This window comes from Nymphaea colorata, chromosome 12 (assembly GCF_008831285.2).
Source record: "Nymphaea colorata isolate Beijing-Zhang1983 chromosome 12, ASM883128v2, whole genome shotgun sequence".
NCBI lineage: Eukaryota > Viridiplantae > Streptophyta > Magnoliopsida > Nymphaeales > Nymphaeaceae > Nymphaea > Nymphaea colorata.
In genome coordinates, this window is record NC_045149.1 from 6,845,771 (window position 1) to 6,868,216 (window position 22,446).

General features: G+C 38.2%; 2 protein-coding genes across 2 annotated transcripts; one reads left to right on the forward strand and one right to left on the reverse strand.

The window, feature by feature from the left end:
- Positions 1–2,626: 2,626 nt before the first annotated feature.
- LOC116266214 (ras-related protein RABH1b) lies at positions 2,627–10,966 on the forward strand. The gene is made up of 6 exons (XM_031647335.2): positions 2,627–2,925; positions 3,827–3,897; positions 5,625–5,713; positions 6,186–6,297; positions 10,154–10,244; positions 10,555–10,966. The coding sequence occupies exons 1-6, from the start codon at positions 2,809–2,811 to the stop codon at positions 10,699–10,701; spliced, it is 627 nt and encodes a 208-aa protein (XP_031503195.1). The 5' UTR covers positions 2,627–2,808; the 3' UTR covers positions 10,702–10,966.
- A 5,860-nt stretch (positions 10,967–16,826) lies between these two features.
- LOC116266213 (uncharacterized) lies at positions 16,827–18,055 on the reverse strand. The gene has a single exon (XM_031647334.2). It carries the CDS (start codon positions 17,808–17,810, stop codon positions 16,977–16,979), a length of 834 nt encoding a protein of 277 aa, XP_031503194.1. The 5' UTR covers positions 17,811–18,055; the 3' UTR covers positions 16,827–16,976.
- Positions 18,056–22,446: the final 4,391 nt, after the last annotated feature.

Here is a 22,446-nt window from a genome sequence, read left to right on the forward strand (position 1 = left end):
TATTATTATGGTATGCTATATATGTTTAAAGTACAGAGCAAACCTGTCGCAAAAAATTATATATATATATATATATATATATTTATTATCGTTAGATGTCTGGCAGATATTGTTAGATGGTTAAAATTTAAAATCTTATAGCTAAAAAAAATTATTACATTGACATTGACAACAGTTTATAGTGTGATAATGTTTTATCGTAGCTTAATGACAATTTATGGTCCTTTTGGCGACAATTTTTAACCATTTGATTGTAATAGCACATGTGAAGTTACGCAAATTGAGGTCATTGTGACACATATTAAAAGTATGATGACTATAATAAGTATGTGATGACTATAATAAGTATGCTCTAAGCAAGATATTTATACTTAAGTCAAGGTCTAAGAATAAAATTTTGCTAGTTTTCCTTCAATCACAAAGCACCATGTTGATAAAGCCAAGCCTTATGGACAACTCAACGTACCAAAGCTATAACCCTCTACGAGATTTGCATACCTTTTTTTTTGTAATTCAAGTTTCCCTGCCTCATCAAACGTGCCAACATTATGGAAGGAGACATACATCACCGGATCTTTGAGTCAATTCTTCGTTTATTGTAGTTTTTGGGGGAAAATGAAAATTGTTATTCTTGAAGATTATGGTAAAATCGGATTTTGAATTGAATTACAGGTAGGGATGTCAATATATCTAATTTGAATCGGATATCTGACCGATCCGATCCGAAAAAACGGATATGGATAAAAATTTAATATCCGATTAAGAAATTGGATCGGATTCGGATTTAATAAATGACAGCCGATCGGATTCGATTCGGATGCGGATATACATGAATATCGGATCGGATTCGGATACGGATTCGAATCGGATTCAGTTTTAGACAAATATTCTCTATCTAATACTTGAAAAATAGCAAAATCCGGTTCAAAATTCGGATTCGGATATAAATATAAAAATCGGATTCAGATTGTAAAATCGGATTTCGGATTCGGATTCGGATATAACTTTGCTTTATCCGAATTCGAATCTAAATCCGAATCCGAATATATGAATATCTGAAAAAACAGATATGGTTGAAGATGTATCCGATCCGAATCCGATCCATTGAAAAATCGACTCATTTATTGTGAATAAACAAAAACAGTTATTAGATTCATCTTTTTCAAAAAAGAAAACTATATAATAAATAATTGTAAAAAAATCCTAAAATTGTTCTAAAAGATGATGAGACCATGACTGGTAGCATCATTATCCAGGTTGATTCTATGACATGATCGTATAATCAAATAAATGGCAAAACAAATCAAATGCAGCTGGGGATATTGTACTGCGCCACTTTCTCGCCATTCAATAACGAGGAACATGAAAATTTGGCTCCATTTTCAAACAAAAAATAATTATTATTTTAGAATTTTTATCATATTTTTTCTGTTGATATGAAAATCAATGTGGACGTCAATAATTGTCTAATATAGATTAGAGATGTCAATAAATTTAAATTAGATCCTATATCTGATCAAATTGTATAAAAATAAGATGTGAAAAAATTTTGATATCCAATTAAGAATTGGGATCAGATTCAGATACAAAAAATGACATCAGATCGGATTTAGATTCAGGTTTAATATTGATAGGATTCAGATTCAAATCAGATATAGTTTTAAATAAATATCCTATCCTCAAAGCCTGTAACATAGTGTAAATTCTGTTCAAATATTAGATTCATATATTCATCTATTGTGAATTCAGATTTCAAATTGGAATATGGTATACATTTTTCTGCATTGAAATTCTAATATAAATTCAAATCTGAATATGTAAATGGTCGAAAAAGCAAAAACGATAAAATATATATCGAATTTGAATCCAAATCTGTTAATATCCCTATTAGTCAGTCTCATAAAATAATTAACAAGCCTTTATGCATTTGATTTACCAAATTCTCTTTTTCCTTCGACCACAATATTTTCTTTTTTTGGGTGCGAATTTGTATTTTTAAATCCTGCATTAATTGGAAAAAAATCACGAATAAACTCATGAATTTAGAAAAAGAAATTGTACAAACGATTCTTCTCTTCAAATCAGTGTCATTATTATGCAGGTAACACCAAATATTTATTATGTTCTTATATTTAAATATAACGGCTCGACTTTACACGTACAAAAGAGCCTGACAAAAGAAAAAAACGTTACATTCGAAGTCGCCTGAGAGCTTTGACTACCAGAAGTCTATGGGCGCCCCTGGAGATAATATTGGCTAATTAACTAAAAATTCAAACAAAGCCTGAAAATAAAAAAAACGAAAACTTTTTATTGGCAAAATAGCGCCTATTAACACAATTGATTTTTAAATCGTAATTCAGAAAATGACATAAAATATGTAAATTTTCAAAATAGCCGTTGCATTCAAAAATGATACGGAGAATTTTAACGCCACCCGGAGGCTCCTTAGATGGTCCCGATAATTAACCCAACATGCAATATATCGTCATGCCGAGATGTCCCCGGGAAAAAGAGATTTTGGGCTATATGATCGGATCCAGATCCAAATAACGTTGACCCGATCTTTTGTTAAGATGGCAGACTCGGCATTTTTGAGCGGGCTTTCCAGCTTGCCAATTTCGGTTGCGGAGTTAAAGTCAAGATTTTCGATCCAAATTCTCTCTCTCAGTTTGATTTCTTCCTCTTTTCTGCCGGCGGAAGGCGCGTCGAGGGCTCCCCCTTCTTCCCGGCATACTTGTTCTCAGATCTCTCTCTCTCTCTATCTTTCTCTGCCTGCTGAGGGGAATTAGGGATTCTGAGGGGGAAATGGCGACCGTCTCTCCTCTGGCGAAGTACAAACTAGTTTTCTTGGGGGATCAATCCGTCGGGAAGACGAGCATCATCACCCGTTTCATGTACGACAAGTTCGACAACACCTACCAGGTCTCTCTCTCTCTCTTTCTCTCTCTCTCTCTCTCTACATATATCTATCTATCTAACTATCTATCTACCTATGTATCTACCTATCTGTCTGTCTGTCTGTCTATGGTTTGTTTTAATTTTTGATGCGAATTCGGTTTCTGCGTCCGATCCGGTGGTGATGTTGCACGATCCGGCTCGATTAAGCATTTATGCGCAGCTAGTTGATTCTGTTCTCACTCGCTCTTCGTTTCATGCATTTCATGAAAGGAGATCGTGGATCTACATTGTTCAACTGAAATTGCTTCAATTACGTGATGGAATTCAAAAAAATCTTGATCACGAAGCATTTTCCTCATCACTCGTGCATTCGTGTGTTTGATTTTATTTGATGTTGCTTTGCTGGATTCGGATGATATGATGATCGATTAAATTGGAAATTTCTGATTGTATTTTTCGTAATTGACGAGCTTGTGCTACTTCGATATATGTATGTGAAATCCGGTGTTCTGGACATGGTAACTTCTTTTCGATCCTTGTGTTCGATCCCTTCATTGGGTTTTCCCATGTTTGCATCTGCTGTTTCTGCATGCTGATGCCACTTTTCAGCATGTCAGTGTTCTTTAACAAATTCATTTAAATGGAGAAGTCACAGACAAATGAACTCTCCTCTGTATTGTTCCTTTCTTATCTTTTTGAAATGAGAGAATGAGTTGCCGTACCGGTGCGCTAAATCGGCAGCTAATATTAGATAGTTTGGAATCGATTTACTTGATCTAATAGAGAAAATTTATTGAAAAAAATTTCTTAATAGTACCATATGGCCCAGTTGTATGCGTGTATGTTTTAATAACTTTAATTGCTTTTGATTTTCTTTTGCCTGTTCTCTCGATCCAATTTTTGTTGTTGTTTGATTTCGTTGCAGGCTACTATTGGCATTGATTTTTTGTCGAAGACGATGTATCTTGAGGATCGAACCGTCCGATTGCAGCTCTGGTAGGATATTCTCTTTTATCATGTGTTCAATCCAATGAAAATGAATCCTTTTTTTTGTGAACAAGATGCAATCGAGTCATTCTTGTAGGTTGTTGACAGTTCATTAACTTAGTAACATCCATGAGCTTATTGGCATCACTGAAAAGTAAAAACTTTGAAGCCTGCTTTATTTCCCAAACTCGATTTAAAAAAGTTTGGCTCCATTTTCAGATGCATAATGTGCCTATTTGTTACTTAAGTCTGCCTTATTTTGACATTTACTATCAATCTGCAGGGTGTCATGTTTTACTGCCTAAAGGGTACTCAAAAGGGTACTCAATTTCTGATACTTGGTTTAGAAGTTGGTTGGTGCTGGTCCTGACTCTTTGTATAATTTAGGGACCACTGGTGTTTGTCACTTTTAAAAAAGCAAACTTTAAGGTTTGGTTGGAGAACTTCAAATACTGTAGAAAGTAGAAAAGGAGTATCGAGCATAGTTATGTAGGCTTGACGCTTCTGAGCAATGTTGTAAAGAGCGTATCGTAAGCCGTATCGGTCTAACTTTAAGATACGTTGTATCGTAAAATATAGTAACGTATTGTAACCGTATCGTTTTTTCTTTTTAAAAAATAATCAGAAAAAATATAAAAGATTCTAAAAAAAATTAATAAAAATTACCGTATCGTGCCGTATCGTAACCGTATCGTACGATACGGTCCTCGTGTCGTAAATGTACGATACGGGGGTGTATCGTATCGTATTTTACGTTCGATACAGCTCCGTATCGTACGATACGTACAACACTGCTTCTGAGCATAACTTTGTAGGCTGAACACCTCTGTAGCTTCAACCATGTAGCACCCTTGTGTAAGTTTGGTCTTGTTTCTTTGAGTCTAGTCAAGGTCTCAGTGTATGACGGCATTGATGCCTTTGGTCCTTAGAGTATCTGCATGGATTGGCTCACTTTTCCCTTTTGAATCCAACATGGTAATTGATAATGGTATCAATGTCTTCATTCTTACAAAGGCACTATGCATGGGGGGTTAGGGTCCGGTTGAGTTCAAAGCCTCCTGCACTGGGGCTCTACAACGTAATCAAATATCACCAGAGCACAAAATTAATGAGGTGATCTTGGGCTAGGTGTTCTTAGACATGCAATTAAGTAGAATACTGAGGACTTCATAAAGGCTATGGCTTCATTTTGGGCTTCTGATGGCTTCTCTTTTTGATTTATGTGATGCTCTAGATTCTAAAGGTCTTTACCTTTTTGTGGCAGAAGAACATCAAGGATTCAAGTTTCATAGTATAGTTCCTATTTGTCATGACTCAAAAGACTCAAAAACGCAAACCTTGTCTTTTTGTATCATGGAGTAACAAGAAAACGTGCTGGCACAATATTTACATAATTCAACAGATAGTTTCAAAGTGGCAGACTATCTTTGTCAATTCATGCACATTTTTTGAAAAATACATGTCTATACTTTATAAAATAGACAAGGTCTGCCTGACTATATACCCTGTTAACATGTACTTCAGGCATATTTATTGGTCCATTTTCCTGTATAAATTGTTTTCTCCAGCTCATAAGCATGTGCCTTTCTAAATTGGGAGCCCTTTGTGAAGCTTCTGGACATTTTCAGGGACTCATAAAAGCTTAATATAATTTTTAGTGGAACACATCCTTTAAGTGGTTAGGCTTAATCTGCCTTCTGGTTGTAAGTTGTAACACAATTGGCTTTCATTAACAGGGATACAGCTGGACAAGAGAGATTTAGGAGTCTCATTCCAAGCTACATCAGGGATTCCTCTGTTGCCGTGATTGTATATGATGTTGCAAGTATGTGAACCTCAATAACTATTTTCTTGTTTATCCTCCTGGATTGTGAAATGCATTGGTGACAGTGCACCATGATGGGTCGATTGCTTAAATCATTTGCTGAAGGTTTTGATTTGAGATTGCATCGGAAATCTAAAGTGCTGTCTGTGACAGTTGTTTCCATGAATATGTATCTTTCTTTATTTACGTTCTCTACATACATACCCCAGATGCATTGCCACAATCATTTATATGTAAATTTGTTCTCATCCTAAGCCTACATGTTTGCCTTAGTTTTCCAATAGATGTGTTTCTATGTCCAAAGTTGACACTTCTTAAGCAAAACTGTTTGTTTTCATCTCGGTCTAGATCCTGTCAATCTGTGCTTCTGATTTTCTAAATCACATTCAAGTGGCATACTTGCTTTCCTGCTGTATATATGGTTAATAGATTTGCAGAATGTTACTTTATATTGCATTGTTTTCCTTTGCAGGTAGACAATCCTTTCTGAACACTACAAAGTGGATTGAGGAAGTACGAACTGAACGTGGCAGTGATGTTATCATCGTTCTTGTTGGTAACAAGACAGATCTCGTAGACAAGAGGTAACCTTATGTGCTATTCATAATACCCCACCATCAAAAGGTTTTATTTCACCTTGTTATGTTGTGCTCATTTTCCATTTCATGATGGTTGTAATGTAAGTTTTTATCATTTGTTCTGTGCTCAATTGTACCTTAGTTGTCCTTGGTCACATCTATGGTTTCTTGAGGCCTCAGTACTGAACCAATATATTGCAAAAGCAAGCACCTTAAAAGTTTTTTTTTCCTCTTGCTACATTTGATGTTGTTGATTGTGCTGATGTCCAATGAATAACCTTTTTTTTGGTAGGAAATCTGTATTTTCTGTTACAAAGTCTTAGTGCATGTCTAAGTAAAGTATGATGCTAGGGAACATGTCTGTGCAAGATTTATTGTCTTGTGCATACTTTTTATTGCTTGCTTGTGAATACTTTTTGAAGTATGTTTTCAAATGCGTCTTTGCTTTGTATAAGCTAACTATCTCATTGATGCATGTGTTTCCAAATAGAAGTTGCCCTCACGTTTCAGTTGTTACTGGCCTCTTTCACTACAGAGTACAGACAACTGTTTTGTGGTCTCTTACCATATGTTTTACTTACTTCTCACCATGCATATGTGTAAATGTGTACGCATGGTTTGGTAATGGCTTTTTGCTTGTTCTCATAATCACAGAATCATAATAATCTACCTATTGAAATGACCAAGGATCTCTCTAATTTTCGAAGCCAATAATACATGGAGAGGCTTGTCGACTTGTTCAGGCCCATTCATCTTCTATTCATTTAAATCCACTTCTATTATCCTTGTGGATTTAGTTATAGTGATTACTAAAATCTCGGCATGATAACTTTGTTGTGTGGGAAAAAATCAAGAGATATGAACATGTAAGCAAGGATGGAACCAGAAAACTTGTTCCAGGGAACCCACAATTGTTTTCTCTAAATTTCAAGGTGAGGGGGCAAAATGATTTCTTGCAAAAAGATTACATGGGAATTTGGATGCCCTGGACCACTGGCTCCACCTCTTGAGCAGTATGAAAATACTGAAAACTTGATATGTTTCAGTGGAATTTGATATGCTAGATTACAGAAAAAGCAGATCCATAGGCGGCCTTTTTCTGTGATGGCATTTGGGTGTATATTTGGTGTTGCTTCCTGGTTTGAGTGGATATGTACAGGACTAGATGGCACTATTTTACATGCTGTTGCATAGGTGGTACTGCAGTAGAAGATAAATGCTGCCACAAGCACTTGTTATGCATTGTATGTCAATAACTTAATTTTTGAGGTTACATTTCCAAGCACATGCAGTTGCATGTATATCCTTGGTTTTATCACTATGGTGAAAGGTTTATGATTATAAAATCACAATGCCATGTGCAAAGGCTTGTGCACAGTTGCCTTTTGATTTCCTTTACTAGCAAATATAATCTTGTCTATATGCTTTTTCCTGTGCAAATAAAAGTGCTATGATATAATTATCTAAGTTGAACGATTAAAAATATTAACGTTTCAATGCCATGTACTCAACAGTACTTTTATACATAACCTTCTTACATAACAAAGTGGTGTATTCTATGGGGTATGCCATTACTGAAATTTGTCTTGACTGTACAAAGTGAAGCCAGCTAATAGAGTATCATTTTTGTGCAAGCAGGACAACTAAGTGAATCTTTTGATGGAACTGACCATTAACCAATCTTATGTGTCTGTCTGTCAAGTAACAAGTTTGTGGTAGAAGAATATTTAATCTAAAAATAGGTGAACTTATGGACCAAGAAGGACCCACAACCTTGCTTGTTAGCAGCTTAAGATTTTAAAGCTGAAGGTGTTCAGAAGTTTGTACACCTGTCATGCTACAAGATTGAATGACTGGGAGAAAAGCTGATTAGGCAGGTGTCTGTGAGGGTTGATGACTAAAACATGGTCTAGTGAGCAGCATAATCACTAATATCGGAGATTTGTTCAAAATATCAGAATTTTAATGGCCTAATAGCTCCAGATGATGCTATTGGAAGATCTCATGTTATTGTCAAAACATCACCAAGAAGTTAACACTGCAACAAGATCAGTGTGTTCCTTTTCTGGAAAAAAAATCTATTGGTTATGCATTAGTTGTACATTTACCATTTTTTTTTTCTTTTATAATGTTAGAAGCTTCTGTTGGATATTTGCAGTTGGAAAAACACTAGAAACTCATAATTTCCTATTACTAAAATTTGACATGTTTGGATAAAGTAAAGCCAGCTAATGGAGTATCATTTTTAAACAAGCAGGACAACTAAATGAATCTTTTTGTGACTGATCAATCTTATGTGTCTGTCTGTGTTGTAAAAGCATATGCCATTTAAATGTAAAAGTAAGTTTATTATAGGCCAACAATGCACAGGTTGCTTGTTATCAGCTTAAGATTTTCAAGTTGAAGGCATTTGAGAGTTCATTACACCTGGCATGCTAAAGATTGAATGACAGGGAGAACTGCTGATTAGGTGGGTATCTGAGGTTTGATGACTAAAAGATGGTCTACTTAAAAACATAATCACCAATATCAGTCAAAGATGGTCTGGTTAAAAGCATAATTCCCAATGTCAAAAGATTAAAATTTTAGTGGCAAATTAGCTCCAGTTGATAATGATGGGAGGTCTCGTCATATTTTCAAAACATGTCTTTCTGTGGATATTGCAAGAAGATATTTCTGGAAAAATGTTTTTTTATGCATTAGTTGTTCATTTACCTTTCTTTTCTCTTTTTATAATTTTAAAAGCTGCTATGAATATTTATATTGGAAAAACACTACAAATCTCATAATTTCTTATTATTTTTTGTGTGTTTATTTTTTGAACTCTTTCAGATTTTCTTGGAAAAAGCACATCTTAAAAAAATAAGGAATAACATTCCAGAGAAATTACTGAGAACGTGATAGTGACTAGTAGAAAGCTAGAAGGTGTGTCTGATAAAGGCAGTTTTTGTTGGCCACAGAAAGACAGTAGGCTATACTTGAGCTGGATGGAGATTTGCTAGATTGAGTTGCTGTCGTAAGCTCAAATTAGTAGTGCAAGAATAGAGGTGTTTTAATCAGTGTTATATGTATCGCACGATACAGGGCCATATCATACGATACATACTGTTGCTTTTTGAATTTGCAATATAATACGCAAACAGGTGGTGTATCACACATATCGTGTGATTCCTTCATACGATACAGGTTTATCTTGGGAAATAGGTTTTTAGAACCCCCTTTTTTTAAAATAATTTTTAAAACTCGCCTTCCTCCATTTCTGAACATATCTAAGAGTTGAAAGGAGAGGGAGGTTGTGGCAACTTTGAAAAGGAATAGCCGGTTTCACCATGAAATTATCGATTTGAGGGCAGATTTATGCATGAGTGACCTATTCTTGTTTAAAGAAAGAAAGTTTATATCTTGTGTGAAAGATGAAAATGCGAATGGAGATGATAAAGATTATGAGATGAAGCTGTTTTCATTTGTTATTTGCATTAAAATTGAACAGTTTTGTCTTGTGATGTGATTTATAATGTTTGTAAAACTTGTTTTCCTATGTGTTATGGATCTTATGACTTATGAGTTATTTTGTAGATCATGTTATTTTCTTGATGTCTTAGATCATGCTGTGTTACTATATGGTATTATGACTTGTTAATGTTTGTTAAGTAACTTCATACCTATATCATTATGTATTGCACTTTTTTTCTCTGATTTTTTCTCTATTTTTTCTGATTTGTTTGAATGAAAAATAATTTTATGATACGTGTACGAGACTTTACGATATAGTATATCTACTGGCCGGATCGATACAACTTATGACAGACTTTTTGCAACATTTGTTTTAAGTTTTAACAGCTCATGCTTCTTCTATCATCAGGCAAGTTTCTATAGAGGAGGGAGAGGCCAAAGCCCGTGAACTTGGGGTCATGTTCATCGAAACAAGTGCTAAAGCTGGATTCAACATTAAGGTCTGACTCCTTTCTTGTGGTCCTCCTCCAGTTGAAGTTCACGCTGAAAAGCATTCATGCTACTTCGTCCTCTCCCATTTCAAATCCACGTTAGTCACTGAAAAACTTGATTTGTAGCATAAAGTCGCATGTGCTTGTCCGTCTTGACTTTCAGGGGTCAACTGGGTCAGATCCAGGACATTCTGATCTGTGTTTGTCGGACTGACCCGAGTAAAATAACCCTGCGTACCTACCAGTTTAGGTTTTCATTTCATGCATGCAATTCTATTTCCTGCATTTAAGTCTAAGAACCGGTGAACTCCTAATGCAGGCCCTTTTCCGGAAAATCGCAGCTGCACTTCCAGGCATGGAGACTCTCTCTTCAACAAAGCAAGAAGACATGGTTGACGTAAACCTGAAGGCTACTTCTTCAAATCCATCACAAGCACAGCAGCAAGGAGGGGGCTGTTCTTGTTAAACCGCAGCATCATCCTTGGCCTCTTGTCAGGTCTTCCATTTGGACCAACCCGTTACCGGGTTGTCACATTTTGTTTGTTAATGTGTGAGAAAGAAGCTCAAGGTTGGCAACTTTGAAGGCCGTTGACATTGATACTACATGCTGGATGAAGGCTGGTTGTAGAGTTGAGTTTCTTCTATCCATTAGTTTGCTTTGTAGTTAAAACCAGTCATGATATTTGGAGAATACTTGCATCAAAACCTTATTGATTCCAAATTTACTTGTATATTCACTCAACACCCATATTCCTGGAATTTTGAGCTTGGTTAAGTTGGATTTAATGTGTATCAGTATATGACAGACACGGAAATGCTGGTCTTTCAAGAAATCAGTATAAAACCTATCAGAGGTTTGACCGGGAACGCGGCGAACATGTCCATGCCAAGATCTGGTCTTACCTTTCATCAGGTCAGTCAAGGAAACCTACCAGCATGAGGTATGGTCCAATCTTGTGGTTGAAGTATTTATGCTAAAGGAACACTTAGCATTTATGCTCCAGAGCTAGCTTTTATGGATCGACTTTGCTAGGGGTTAAGCACGCGTGGACCAGCTTGTCTTGACTGGGCTCTACTCTTTAATGAGCCCTAAGGTGTAGACCTCACCAAGCCAATTGATCGAGTCCTACCCCCAACTTTTCCTAGTTATGCTGTTATTGGCAACTAGGTTGCACATTCCAAGAAGCAGGCATCCGCAAAGGTAGAAACGTGACCAATGGTCTGCTTGGACCCTACTGCGCATGGTCTAAAATGAGGGGGATGGAGTACGTTGGCCAGTCTTTCGGTTGGTAAAAATTGCTCGGGGTTTCCGTTGCTTATTGGAAAATGCACTGCTTAATATTGGCGCTCATTAAGTTATTCTTACTTACATTAGGAGAAACCTCTAGGCCTCTAGTATATAAGGAAAATCTTTTCTTTTTTTTTCCCTTCTCAACTGTTTGTTTTTTCCTTTTTTTTTTTCAACCACCCTCTCTATCTTTATGTTGGTGGATCTTATTAGGTAGGGAGGGAAAGAAATCCAATTTCGTTATATATATATATATATATATATATATAAAAGAAAACAAGTAGCTGTTAGACCTTCATATACTTTACTTTGATGATAATCATATGGGTGATTGACTCCAAGAAAATTAGACGGCAGAAATTGAATTGTAAATGTAGAAGTTAAGAGGGAAATATGTGAGTTTCTTTAATCCAAACCTCTCGTCTCCTTTGAGTGCTCTTTAGACTTTTGGAAAAACAACTCAACTTATATATTTGCAGTTTAATATTAGAACAAGGCGTCGGCCCGGTGCTTGTCCCCGGTTGAGCCAGGATTGGGCCATGAAATTAAGCTGGCCGACTTGGCCCGATAGCATATATAATAGAAAATTATATTTATTATATTATTTGTTCTTTGTTATAAGTACCATATTTATATATTAAATATGACTATTTTTTTTTTTTTTTTTAATATTGGGTCCAGCCAAACCTAGATCTTGATGGCTGGCCCCAAGTACAAGCAACAGCCGGCCTAAGCCCAACTTCGAATCAGGTGGACAGGGTTGGCCCCATACTCAATTCTATTTAACCAACCATCTAATCTCTTTAAAATTAAGTGTCTAGATAAATGAAAGTCCCGCTAAAAGGCCTAGAAAATTGTTAAGGAATAATGCACCATAAGAAAAAATAATGCAACCAACCAGACCGTTAAGGAGCATGCATCTTGCATCAGGCCAAAGCATAAAAATTTAGTGCCACAAATAAAGGTTCGTTACAGAAAACGAAAAAGAATCTTACCATCAAGAAAACTCAAGTCCACAGGTTTATTCATTGAGTCTCTTTGAAGAAATCAACGCCACTGGGGACACTATTAAATAATTGCTTTGCGGATCTCCAACTAGGGCCACGGTGGTGTCTCCCTTACCTAGAAAAGGAGCATGGCTGCCCTAAATTGTTTCGTGCTGCAACCATCTATGTCATCATTATCAACGGCAATATTATTGCATCTTTGAGTGATAATATCTTAGACTTGTTCATCATCGTCATGACTCGAATAACTGGCTTATGCCATATCAGATTCTCATTTGTTACACTAATCAAATTGACATTTCCTCTCCATTTTCTTCATGAACAAATGATTGCTATCTGAAAACCTTTAGTGTGTACTAAAAATTCAGCATCTGAAGCAAGACATGCTGCGGAGCGGTTAGGATCCATCAGATCGAGCAACAGTAAGTTTTGGGCAGAGTTGACAGACAGTCAGTACCTGTGCACAGAAGTATTTTTCTTTAATAAGGGTAGATGATAGCATCTGGTATTATAGGAGTAGTTCCACAGCAAAAGTTTCCATGGATAATAATAGTCTTGAATTAAACCTACTGCTACCTGCACTGTCTTCGTTTTATTGCGACTTTTTAGTTGTCAGATAGGATTGTAGAATGACATACATCGGTTCCGATCGGTCACCACTAGACATTTGCAGATCATAAATTTCAGATCAAGTGATTATATGTTTGAACTAATCTTCCTAACCAGATCCCTAAGTTTCGGCCTAAATTTAACCATCAGTTGTTGGCATGTCAATGGATGGCTGCACAATGAGTCGAGCTCGCTCAAGTTAAATTGTGTGCTCGGAACGTTAAACAAGTCAAGTTTGAATTGTAAATACTCGATTCAGCTCGACTATGTAATGAATGCTGAAAAATATGGGGAGAATAGTTAAACGAGTAGCAACTAATGAGTTAAATGAGTTAATAACAATGCATGCTTAACAAAAACAAGTTAAATGAATCAAGATATTGTCGAGTAGAGCTTTAGCCTGTTTTGTGGAGCTCGACTCGGCTCATGTGCAGTCCTATCAATGGGCATGTCCGGTTCAGTCTTCTGTCATTGAAGACAACATTGATTCAGCTATATGAATGCTTTAGCACTATTCAACAGGCAAATCCTGCACATGCCCATGGCATAGAAGAGTGCAATATATGTGTGAGAGAGAGAGAGTCAGTCAATGCAGGGATGGAGGCAGGTGTGGGCTACATGTGGGTAATTGCTTACATGGAGTCAAATTTATTTTTATATTGATATTTCTGAATAATTTTTCTTATTTATATATTAATACCCTTTAAAAATTTTAAATTTTTATAGATAAGTACCTATTAGCAACAATTTTCTTACTCCGCCCCCTTGAGTCAATGCATAGTACATAGTAGTGACAACCAGCTGCAACTGTTGAAACTTACGGCACTTGTATCAGGTTCGGTGCACCTAATATAATTAATGGTGACGTTTGGAAGCACCACTTTACTGCTATCACATCCGATGCGCAATCTAGGTCACAAGAAGGAGACTTGGCTCTAGTGATCACACGCATTCGTGCCCGCACAGACATGTGTAATCGTATTAATTAAGTAATTATAAAGCCTATGTCCATTAATTGCAAGTGTTAATTAATGGTTAACAATGTGTCATGTCACATATAAAAGTTAATTGATTTTTTTGTTTTGAATAAATTCTATCTAAAAAATCTTCATTTTTCAGAATCAAGAGTTGGTTGGCTCACGAGCTACCGCTGATCTTTTTTTTTTCTAATTAAGAATAAGTCGACGTGTGTGAAAATTACTCGATTCGACATATTTTCTCTTTTAATGATTGAAACATGTCTACAAGGCTATGTAATAGGTGAAAAACAGCGTTTAAACATGCACTCAGAGGCCTCGAAAACTTTCTGGCTCAGACTGTTATTAAATCCACATAGCTTTTACATGGTTATGTATGCCTTTATACTTAATCTAATCTTGCGAATACTATAGTATAATTTAAAGAAGATAAACTATGTCAAAATTTGCAAGTATTTTGTTTTTGAATATGGATTTAAAACATACAAAAGATCAACAGTTCATGTGATTGTTACAAACTTGATAATAAAAAAAAAAGTTTTTCAAATATATTTCAACAAAAAATAGTTGGCTCAGGTTAAAAACTCGTCGTGAAAAGACAAGTTTGTAATTTGATTTTTATGGGTATTATATGTCTGCAGTCTTAAAGTGGTGGGTTTGGTACCTAAGTTGAATGATGCATCGAGATTACGGCTATGACACCGAAATTACCTAAGACCGTGAAGGAGGAAAAATGGATTGGAGGCGAGGAGATGAGGGTTTTTAGAACTCTTTTATGATAGAAGTGCATTTTTGCATTTGGATTAAGAAAGAAGCGTGACAACTGTTCCAGTCTAAATTAAAGGCTTGAGCTTTATGTGGCCTTGTCATTAGAAAAAAGATGATGAAAAGATCATCGAGAACGCATGAGATTCATGCTGCAGAATAGACAAATGCCAACTTGCTTCTTAATGTGGAGACATTTACTTATAATTAATTAATTACAGATTAGTGGCATAATTTCAAATTACATAGTCTAAACGGTCAGCTCCAAAATCACATGCAAATATGAGAGAGAGAGAGAGAGAGAGAGAGACTTATTGGTCTTTATTGCGAAAGTAGAAATTAGGTTGTCATTCATTTTATTTCTTTATATCATTCAATGTTAATTATCTTAATTTGAGTTGCCAATGTATTGATGAAAGCATACTAAACATAAAAGGAAGCACGCAAGGCCGATTCCCTAATAAATTTTTTATAATGGATGCTTTATGACTTTGTTGTGCTTACACGCTTCATTATCATCCCCTCAAGCACAGTTATTGCATTCAACTGAATCTAATTATTTTTTTTTTCTGTTGGTAATTTGTGAATTTGATCTGTTTAATCTTTCCTAAAACTATGGCTCTGCTCTACCACATATTTAGTAGCAAATACTTTTTTAAAAAAAAAAAACTTTTTGTTAACTTCTGATCTTGCTGTTGGAAACAAGCCGGAATTTACTTGTTCGGATTGTCGCCAAACGTCATTAACCTCTGTCCCCTTAACGACCTTTCGTTGTTTCTGCCGATCACAATACCCTACCAATTCAAATGAGAACATTCGCCACCTGATTTTGCTTCCAACGGAACGAGTCAAATGCGGAAAATCTTCAACTTTGCGCATCAATAGCGTCACCCTCCCCCTCTTAATTTCTAAAACGAGTATGAAAGTCTATCGTTGAAGGAGGCAAAAATTATACCATACATTTATAAACTTAGTATCTTAAAAAATCCGTATATCTCAACTCAAACTCTTTTTTGCATAATGGTGACCTTAGATTTGAGATTCTCAAATTCACAATTCGCTAGAACCAGAGAATCAAACGGCTCCTAACAAGTACAGGTCGATGCAACACTCTGAATTTCACTTTCTTGCGCTGCCATCTACGTGGCCTCGACTATAACCATCCGCCAAGATTACATCTTAGAAGAAAGCGATGGTTTCAGCTGCATCCCGTATAGTTTTTCCCACAAATTTCGCAGCAGATTTAAGATCGATTTTCAAACCGATACGACGCCTCGGGAGCTCCGACTCGTTTCTCAAACCCCACTCAGGACAAGCGCGTCAAAGCCCGTGACGAACAACGTTCAGGAAAAAGAACATCAAGGACGGAAATAGCCTTCGCTCCAGCTCGTTCCCGTGCTTTTTCTGCCCTTTGACTTCCGAGGGTGACGGTCAGTGGGGGGCAGAGAAGAACAAGCCGACGCCAGAGCTTTCGTGGAAAAGTGACGAAGATACCACCTTCACACCATCACTTCCGTCACGCCACCGAAGTCAAAGGCCAATTTCGTCAAATCAAACGAGCCGGCGATCCCCGAAGGACGAAAGCTTTAACCCATTAAATTGCTCGTGCAGTCTCGGTGGATCCACTAAATCCAGCCCCAGGCTTGTCCTCGTCCCGTCCGAGCAACAGGAAGACAATTTACTTTTGTATCCCTCGACCCAGATAGCCGTATCCGCCCTGGCCTGGGTCCATTTGACTGAGTTCAGGCGTCGAGCCATCCCCAGCTTTGACGCTGTTTTCCCTCGGCAATGAGCGGACCCGGGGCGAGTTGGGTGGACCGGGCTAGGAGACCTCCTTCACTTGGTTCCGACCAAACCGCCCAGCCACGGCCACTACACTAAGTCGTCCATGCCATCAAAAAACAGGGGCACCGTGGTCATCTGAAGACAGAGAGGCGCACGAGTATTCATCCGGATTCATCGGCGTGAATGGGTGTTCTTTTTCTCCGAAACTTTTTTGTCAATCTTTTGTACATACACCGTGAGAAGAAAATCCACGGAGGGATTTTTCGTGGAAAAAAAAAATGAGAAATCAAGGAGGAGGAGAACAGAGGGATTAGGGGAATTTTCCGAAATCTGAGAGCTTCCTGGATCGATTGCAGGAGAGGTACTTGCCTTGAAGGGAAACCCTAATTTCGGGGGAGTACGGTGCACGGTCACGGCCGGCGGACTCCTGGTGGCGGCCCTTCGGGCACGGCCGCATCAACGGGCTGAGGCAGAAGGCGAAGCCCGAGGGATTGTGCTGCAGAATACGCCGTCTCGCTCCTGGAAACGTCGTGGTCACCGCCGTCGTGATCGCCTCTGGCGTCCGCCGCACGCCAGCGGAGTCGCTGAAGTAGCCGGCGTCGTCGCCCGATTCGTCGCCGTCTCCCTCCCTCGCCACCGGAGACATCCCGCAATCCCTCCGCCGGCATGCAGTGCGGCCACCTCCGGCGGGGAAGAGGCGCGATTTCTTGTGCCGGACGGGCAGGATCAAGGAAAGCCACGAGGAGGAGACCCTGGGGGGATCGTCTCTCGGCTTCTCGCGCTCCGGCCGGCCGCCGAAGATCGCGGAGAGGAAGGAGAAGCGCTTCTCCTTCTTGAGGGCGGGATCGGGGTTCCGGTACTTGGAACGCTTCTTCTTGCTCGTCGTCCTGGAGGCGTTGAGCTGCGGGGTGCTGAAGAAGAGGCTTTCCCGGTCGCGGCGGGAGACGTAGGGAGAAACGGATCTCGGGAAGGAGAAGGGGAGCTGCTCCGAGCACGAAGTGTCTGTGGCGGAGGAGCAGCGCTCCGCCGACGAGGGCGTTCCGAGCCGCTCCCTCTCCGCCACCACCGCCTCCAGCCGCTCCCTCAAGCACGCCGCGCACACGCCCACTCTGCCCGGCTCGAACGGGTGGAACCTGCACCTCATTCCTCTCTCTCTCTCGCTCTCTGCGACGTCTGCTGATGGACGGGCAATTCAAGGACGGACAGAAGGAGAGCCGAGCCGCAGAGGGGCTAAAAAAAGAGGGGCCTTCTCCTCGATACGAAAATACCCTTGGTCCTTTATATTATTACGGGAAAGCCACTCCTTAACTAAAGCTGGTCGACGCTACTTATTAGGAGGAGACGATTTTTGACTATTTCAATGACCAAAATACCCTTACTCTTAACGCGAACACCGTGAGAGAGAGCTCTCAAATCTGAACTCAAACATCGAGGAAAAAATTTTCATGTGATCCATCACATATATTCCATCTCGGAATATTTAAATGTGTTCACCTTAGTTTTTTTATGTTTTACGAAGTTCATCTGATATTTTTTTTAAAGATGCTTCTTGCGGACCAAGTTGGTAGTTAATTTTCAAATTCTATTCACTTCTCCCATCTGGAATCTATCGTCTCCATATGTGGTGGAAATCTTTGATGTGATTTAATTGGTCGTTTAGATTGTTAAACCAAAGGTAAGATAGTGAAGTTAAATGCGTAAATTAGATGGATCAAGTGGTCATTAATTTCCAACGAATTAAAGCTGCACGGGATGAAGCGTAACTCTAGATCTGCCCATTTAGACTTTGACTGACAACTTTATTTGCCGATGACTTCGAACAGTGGATACAGTCTTCCTCGGTTGGTTGGTTATTAGTGAAGCAGGTGAACGCTTTCTGGAACTCAATCACTCCCGCTTTGAAAAGAGAACCTTCGTAAAAATAAGTTGGTTTTCCATAGGAAAGATTTCCCGGCACCGGAAAGGGAAAAGAAGGGGAATCCAAATTGCCATGTGAAAGCTTTTCGTATGAAAAGTTAACATTTTTAAGAGATTCTGTTTTTGGTTTTCTCATAATTTACTGTTCTTCTCTTTACAACTTTGGAAATTTTGCACTCTCACGTTCGCAACAGTTGGCAAAAGTGGTGTTTTATGCTTTAACTTTTAACCATTTTTTTCAAGAAGACATAAAATGGCACATAAGGTCATAGAGAACAGTCAGTCCTGTCACCAAATCCAGAAGCCTGTATCTAGAACTTCAAAGGCAAGCTGATAGAGACTTCAATTTCTTTTTCTGGTTCAATTAACTTGGTGAAGAAGATGGGTGTTCTTCTAGACACCCAAAATAAGTTTTTGGGTATCTTTTATAGAAATAACTGATGTGAGTTTTTATAAATAAAAAGGGCATTTAATAACTAGACATATAGTCAGGGTTTCATATTCCATAACCTAAGCCGAAGCAAATAAATTATTCGGGTATGTGAGAGGCTAATGTCACTGCCCACTGCCCAATGAAGGCTGAAGCCTCCCCCTTTCCCCATCATAACAGAGTTCAGGACTAAGCTTGGGCATCGGGCTGGTCGGGGCCTGGCCCGACCATTAAAATCTGAGCCTGAACCCAACGGGCTCGGCCCGATTAAATTAAAAATACATATATATAAAATAATATACAAATGTAATTAATTATAATAAAATATTATATACATTAATAAAATAAATATCGAAAACAAATTATCGGGCCCGCCCAGTGGCCTTTTTTCTAGGCTCGGGCCAGGTACCAGCCTGCGGCCCAGGCTGGCCCGGTGCCCAGCCTTATTCAGGACTTCTTTTGATGTCTCAAGGTGAAGCCATCACTATGCTTCAACTTATATATCGGTACCATCCTCCTCCTTTATAGCATAGGGAGCTAATACTACCACAGTTTTTTTGAAATGGTGACTGGTCGCCTGCCTTGCCCCATCAATTTCACTAACCTCCTCAAGGGATCAAGCAACTCAAATATTCATGTTGGTACACTTAAATGGTTTTAATACTGCTTCCGAGGTTTAGACAGTCACTAGGAGGTTTGGCATAGCTTGTCAAACTAGCAATTTGTAGGAAAAAAAACTTCCTACTTCAATTCTACCACGGATCAACCGTATGTGCACATCAATGGAGTCGTAGACCCTAGAAGCAAAGGAAAGAAAGAAAAGAGAAAGCCTTCACAATCTCACCTAATAGAAGGACGGCCTCATGTTAGATTCTAATAGGTGTCAACCAAACATAAAAAGTCAAGAGAGTCCATGACCCCGAGGGCAAGGGAAAGAAGGGGAGGGAGAAGGGTTGGCTTCTAGATCCTTAGTGAAAGAGGTCTTAGAAATAAAAGAAGGTTCTAGATCCTTAGTGAAAAGGGTTCTAAAAAAAAAAAGAAAATGTGAGTAAGTAAACCTAATTGAAAAGACATTGCGTTTTATATCACATATGCCATCACCCCCATTAGATCACATATTTGTGTGCAAGCCTGGGCATCGGGCCAGCCCGATACTCGAAATCCGAGCTCAAGCCCAAGCGAACCATTAAAACCCGAGCCCGGCCTGGGCCCAGCCTGATTAAATTAAGAAAATATATTTTTAACATAAAATAATATATAAATATAATTAATTGTAATAAAAAATTATCTAGTCCACCTGAGCTTATAAGGCCCAACCTGCCTTTTTTATGGGGCTAGGCCCGACTCGAGCAGTATCCGCCGGTGGCCTGGCCCGATGCCCAACCTTACTTGTGCGTTTCTTTATTTCTTTAAAATATACCATACCATCCCTATTGGTGCTGGTATTTTTATAAGTATACAACAACGGATAACTTTGTGGACAATATTCATTTGTGTATGCTTTTTCTTTGTTGATGTTCACAAATCCATTTGTTTGGTGACCCTAGTTTCCCTTACTACACGTGCTTTCTCTTTCTCACTCTCTCTATCTTTCTCTTATTTGTAAATTAAATCATAAAGAAATCGATCAAGCAGCTGCACGACTTCAGCATCAGTATGGTCATTTTTATATTATTTATCCACTAAGACGCTGTCCATCTTTTAGTATAATACAACTCCAAGAAGGAAGATCCAAAAGTAAGTGATTTAGTCAAAACTGCTAATCTTCTTCCCTACTTTTCTGTCAGCCAATTCTTGTTATGTTCTACCAATGGAGGAGAGGAGAAAGATTTTTCTTTTTTTTTTAGTATAATTACACTAAACTTTTTCTGTTTCACTATGTGAAGCAGGATAAAAATTAATTAAAATGAAGGCATATAGATGGATCATCGATAATTTTTCTTTACTTGTACGTGTTTATTTGCTGAAATAAAAAGTTGTTCTATGAGTATGATCCAGAGCAACTTTACACAAACACGCCATATGGCCCCTTGATTCCATAAAGTCCGGACACCAAGTATCTTATTTTTTTTATTTTTTAATTTTTTAGAACAAACTAAAGTTTTATAGCAAGAATTTATTGAAGGGTATATAAAATGAATGCTATCAACAATGAGAATTTGTGGGCACAAAGTTTAGCCCTTAGACCAATATAATCAGTTGGTTCACAAATAAATATGCAGCAAATAATTTTTTTGGTAACATCTCACCTTGAAAAGTAAAATCTTTCCATATTATCAAATGAAAAATTGAAATGCCATTGCATACAAAGCTGGAGTTAGATTGGGATGTCACCGTAAGAATTTCTCTAGCTAAATGAAAATTTTTCCATTTCTTTAAACAAGGAAAGCATTCATGCCTAAACATTTGATCTGGATTGAAGCACTGCCCTTTCCTGCAGTGGACAGAACTTGCAGAAACCGATCATACATGCGCTGATCCCAGCATATATACCACGCCGATCAACAGAGGCAGCCCCGTTCCAGAGTTGCAGAACTCCATTAATGGCGGCACCTTCAGATGCCCAGTGGAACTCTTAGGAAGGCGACGTTCAGAGTGGGCTGCTTGGTGCTGTATGGCAATTGAAAAGAGCAGGGTACGAAGCTATAAAAAGTAAATGAGGAAGAAGAAAAGTCGAAGCTGCTTGGCTTTGTGCTTTTAAATTTATGCACGCTTGCAGGCTAAAGTCTTGCAACAATAAATACCCGTTGTGCTGCACTTTCCTCTTTCTGCCTTTTCTTTGAAAACTATGCACACTAACCCCCTCGGTCCACGCCACTATATATATATATATATATATATATATATATATATATATATATATATATATATATATATATAGAGAGAGAGAGAGAGAGAGAGAGAGAGAAACCAATGACAAACAACCTACTCGAGCTACCAATCATGGGAAAGAAATTCCTATCAAGTTTTCTTTTAATTTACAAAGAGGCTTTTCCAATGAAAACATTTACACATCAAAAGAGAGAGAGAGAGAGAGAGAGAGAGAGAGAGAAACCAATGACAAACAACCTACTCGACCTATCAATCATGGGAAAGGAATTCCTACCAAAGTTTTCTTTTAATTTAGGACGAGGCTTTTCCGATGAAAACATTTACACATCAAACGCCTCCCTTAGTGAAACTTCGTTTATTTTTCTATTCTGCACGATCCCACTTTGCCAACTCCGTCGATTTTTTGTGCTCATCAACACTCAACAGCAGAATATTCTCAGGAAATCTCAATACAAAAGAGAAAGCGTAGACTACAGAACGTTGCATTACCAAAAAATCTAATGACCGGCGATCGAAATCTACTGGTTTTTTATGCTGCAACCTTCTGGTTGACCTTCTGAGATGGCGTACAGAAAAGCTCTCTCTGTCGCCATCTGATTTT